The sequence below is a fragment of the Elephantulus edwardii genome, unplaced genomic scaffold (assembly GCF_000299155.1).
Source record: "Elephantulus edwardii isolate Elephantulus edwardi_28Jun2011 unplaced genomic scaffold, EleEdw1.0 scaffold00011, whole genome shotgun sequence".
NCBI lineage: Eukaryota > Metazoa > Chordata > Mammalia > Macroscelidea > Macroscelididae > Elephantulus > Elephantulus edwardii.
In genome coordinates this window covers 1,207,118-1,210,721 of record NW_006399761.1, presented here as the reverse complement: position 1 = coordinate 1,210,721, position 3,604 = coordinate 1,207,118, and the positions used below count along the sequence as shown (strand labels likewise).

General features: G+C 49.9%; 1 protein-coding gene across 1 annotated transcript in view; it reads right to left on the bottom strand.

The window, feature by feature from the left end:
• The window catches only part of TPRKB (TP53RK binding protein), an 8,846-nt gene extending 7,172 nt beyond the window's left edge, over window positions 1-1,674 (bottom strand). Inside the window, exon 1 of the mRNA XM_006880857.1 lies at window positions 1,516-1,674. Within this exon, the coding sequence (XP_006880919.1) occupies window positions 1,516-1,656 (141 nt within the window). The 5' untranslated portion in view covers window positions 1,657-1,674. The remainder of the gene's footprint in view (window positions 1-1,515) is intronic.
• Between the last annotated feature and the right edge of the window lie 1,930 nt (window positions 1,675-3,604).

The window sequence follows — 3,604 nt, the reverse complement described above, 5'->3', positions numbered from 1 at the left end:
AAATTCAAGCCTCAAGTTGCAATACTTAAGGATGCTGGGTAGAATATTAAATGATCCTGCAAGTATTAAAAGACGATGGAAAGAGTATACAGAGTCGTTATATCAAAAGGAATTGGCAGACATAGAAGAATTTAATGAAACAACACATGAGCAAGAAAGAGCCTGTGGTGATGAAGGAAGAAGTTCAAATTGTTCTGAAAGAACTGGCTAGGAATAAGGCCCCAGGAATTGATGATATACCAAATGATGTATTTCAACAGATGCTGCCCTAGATGTGCTCACCAAGTTGTACCAAGAAAATCTGGAGGACAACCACTTGGCCAATTGACTGGAAGAGATCTACATTTGTTCCCATTCCAAAGAAAGGTGACCCCACAGAGTGTGGAAAATATCGAACAATATCATTACTATCACATGCAAGCAAGATTCCTTAGAGGTAAAGATGGTTAAAACCTGGTCTCTCATACTCTGGGCATATTGTCAGGAGAGGCTAGTTCTTCTGGGAGGGTAGAAAATGAGAAGAACTGACAAGTGACTGTAACTGTGAGAACGGACCTCAGCATATCAGAGATGGTGAAGGATAGTGCAGGATACAGGAACATTGAAATCTGTTGTTCTTGGGGTTGCTCTGAGTAGCAGCCAACTCTGCAGATCCCAACAACAAGACCAGAAGAACTGGGTGGTGCCGGGCTACCACTGCAGACTGTTCTAGAGAGATCATAGTAGAGTCTTGGACAGGAAGAAAGGAGCAAAACCCAAAGTCACAAAATGAACAGGCTCAATAGTTTAGTAAAGACCAGGGGAACCCCCTGAGCCCATGGCCTACAGACACCTTTGGAGCCTGGAACCAACCTCACTCTTGTGGTTCAACTTTCGGGCAAATAAGAGACATACTGAACCATTCAGCAGGAAAGTAATCATGGTTCAGAACAGGAAGCACATAAAATGGGAAGGGCAGTGCAGAAGGCAGGAAGAGGAAGGTTAGCAGGATGAATGGCAAACAAGGGGATCACAAGACAGGAGAAAAGAGAAGAGTGCTGTTACAATGTGGGGGCTGTAATATCGTAAAACAAAATCGTGTGCATGAGTGAACAGAACAACAATTGTGCTGTAAACCTTCATTCAAAAAACCCTTCATTTCAGAGGAGCTCTGGTGGCCTAGTGGCAAGGAGCTGCAACTACAATCCCAGAGGTGACAGGTTCAAATCCACAAGATGCTCTGCCGGGAAAAGGAGGGACAATCTCCTCCTGTACCAGGAAGATCCGATTTGACAGTACACACACACACACAAAATAATAATAATAAAAACAAACAAAGAAAAAAGAAACCTTCATTTCAAAGTAGAAATTTTAAAAAAGAAAAAGGAAAATGACCAAAACCTTAAACGCTCCTCAGGGCTCCTCTGCGAGCTTCCCACGTGACCTACAGCCTCTGGGTCTCCGGGGTCCTGCGGGTCAGGGCTGACTGCAGGTCAGTGGGTGTGCGGTTTACTCGCGTCCACATTCTGCACTTACCACCGCAGGATTGAGTAAGGCGCCGTCCACGGTGCCGTCCATGGCCTTTCTCCTCAAGTCGCCAGCATTTCTGACATCTTTAAATAAAAGCAGGGTCACCGTGCAGTCGGGAAACAGGTCCAGCCGATGTGTCAACTGCATTTCACAGACAAGCAGGAGTCTGCAGTCCAAAACCAGACAGACCAACACATGTCAGCGAGAAGGTGCAACTTCCACGCAGTTCACGACCAGGGATCCTCGCCAGCACCTGATCAAAGGAATGCTGGTAACAAACGCATCTACCGAGCCTGAAAGCTCCGGCCCGAAGCGCGGCGGGCACTTTGCAGCCTGTCCTCCTGCCGGCTCCCGGGGACGCGCCTGGCCCCTCACCTGCGTGGTTTTCTTCCCCAAGGCCCAGGTATGCCGGCAGCACCCCCAGACACGCCCGGGGGCGGGGTGTCGGACCGCGGGGACACCCCGCTGTGGGCCCGCATTCCACCTTCGTCTCTAGATTTCTGATCTTATTATTTATTAATACAGCATCTAGAAACAAAGGTGCAGGGTTCGAATCCACCGGGCTGCTCCTCGGGGCAAAGACGGGAGATTTACAGCCTCTGAAAGCTCTGGGTCGGCTCCGACTCAACAAGGTTATGAGAATAAACTACCTCACTCACATCTATAAAGTAGGCCCAGCTCTCCCTCCTCAAGTGGAATGAACCACGCGCTTACTGAACTATGTACAGCCGAGCGGCGGGCTTCAATCAGCCCCTTCCCGACCCGCACCAGCAACTTCCCGAGCGCCCCGCCCCCGGCAGCGGAAGCTCACCACCCGGCTTCCGGTCCTCTTCAGAGGCGCTCCCCGCGGAAACCAACACCCCGACTCCCGGAGGTTCCGGCGCAGTTGTGCCTTGCCCGCGTTTCCCCCCGGCTGGTTTCCGGTCGCACAGCGCCCGGGTCGCTGTCATTGTTTTCACCCCCAGATCTAGTTGGACGGGAGACTGACTTTCCTTCCACCAGCCGCTCTGGTGGTCTAGAGGTGAGGAGTTGCGCTTCCAAGAGAAAGGCACGTGGCGGCTGAGCCCTCCCGTGCAGCTTACTGCCTCTGAAAACCTGCTGGAGTCAGCTGTGAGGGTCAGTGGGCCAAACACCAGCATTGCCTGCCCCTGGGCCCAGCGTGAGTCCTGTCTGCAGACGCACCCGCTAGCCAGGGCCCAGCAGTCCTTCTCCAGCACGGGAATCCGGAAATCTTCCTGTTTTATTCTTGTGCTATTGTTGCAGCACAATTTTTAAATTGACGACCGTGCTTAGAAACACATTTGCCGTCATTTGCAGCAACGTGTTAAGGGCCAGTTCACTAGATAAAATAATACATTATCAAGGAGCTTTCCCTAATTTCACACCTACGTGTCTTCAATGACACTTGTCCTCATCTCTCTGTATGAGGCTCCCTGGTAGCATAACGTGTGTAACGTGTCTGACTGCTAACATAAAGGTTGGCAGCTTGAATCCAGCAGTTCCTATCTGGACAAAGACTCCTATAGACGTAGAGTCTCAGAAACCCAGTGTAAGCCTTAGATTCCATCATCTCGACTACATCTCATAGAGACCCTATAAACAGGTCTACACCTTGCCCCTTCCAGCACCATCCTCATAATCTCTGAGATGCTTGAGGCCATTGTTAGAATCACTGTATCAATTCATCTTGTTGGGGGATCATCCTCTCTTTTGCTGACCCTCAGACCCCCAGTGGAAGATCACTATTAGTAAAAATCTATTTGATTGATGGCAGTGTGTTTGGCTTGGAGCATATACAAAACCCACTGCCCTCCACACTCAGACTCACTGTCGTGGAACCCAAGTCCACTCATCGCTGAGCTGGATTCCTTACGTTCTGATGGCCCAGTCTGAGAAGCCACAAAACCTCCAACCGTTGTTGTCCAGTCAACTCTAAATCTTGGTGAAGCTCCCTAAGGTTTTTGTGGCTGTGAATCCTGATGGGAGGTGACTGTATGCCACCGACTGGTTGGTGGACGTGAGCTGCTGACCTTTTCATCAGCAAGGTTCACCCTTCCATTCCCCTGCTGGTATTATCCTCTGCCATTACTTCAGG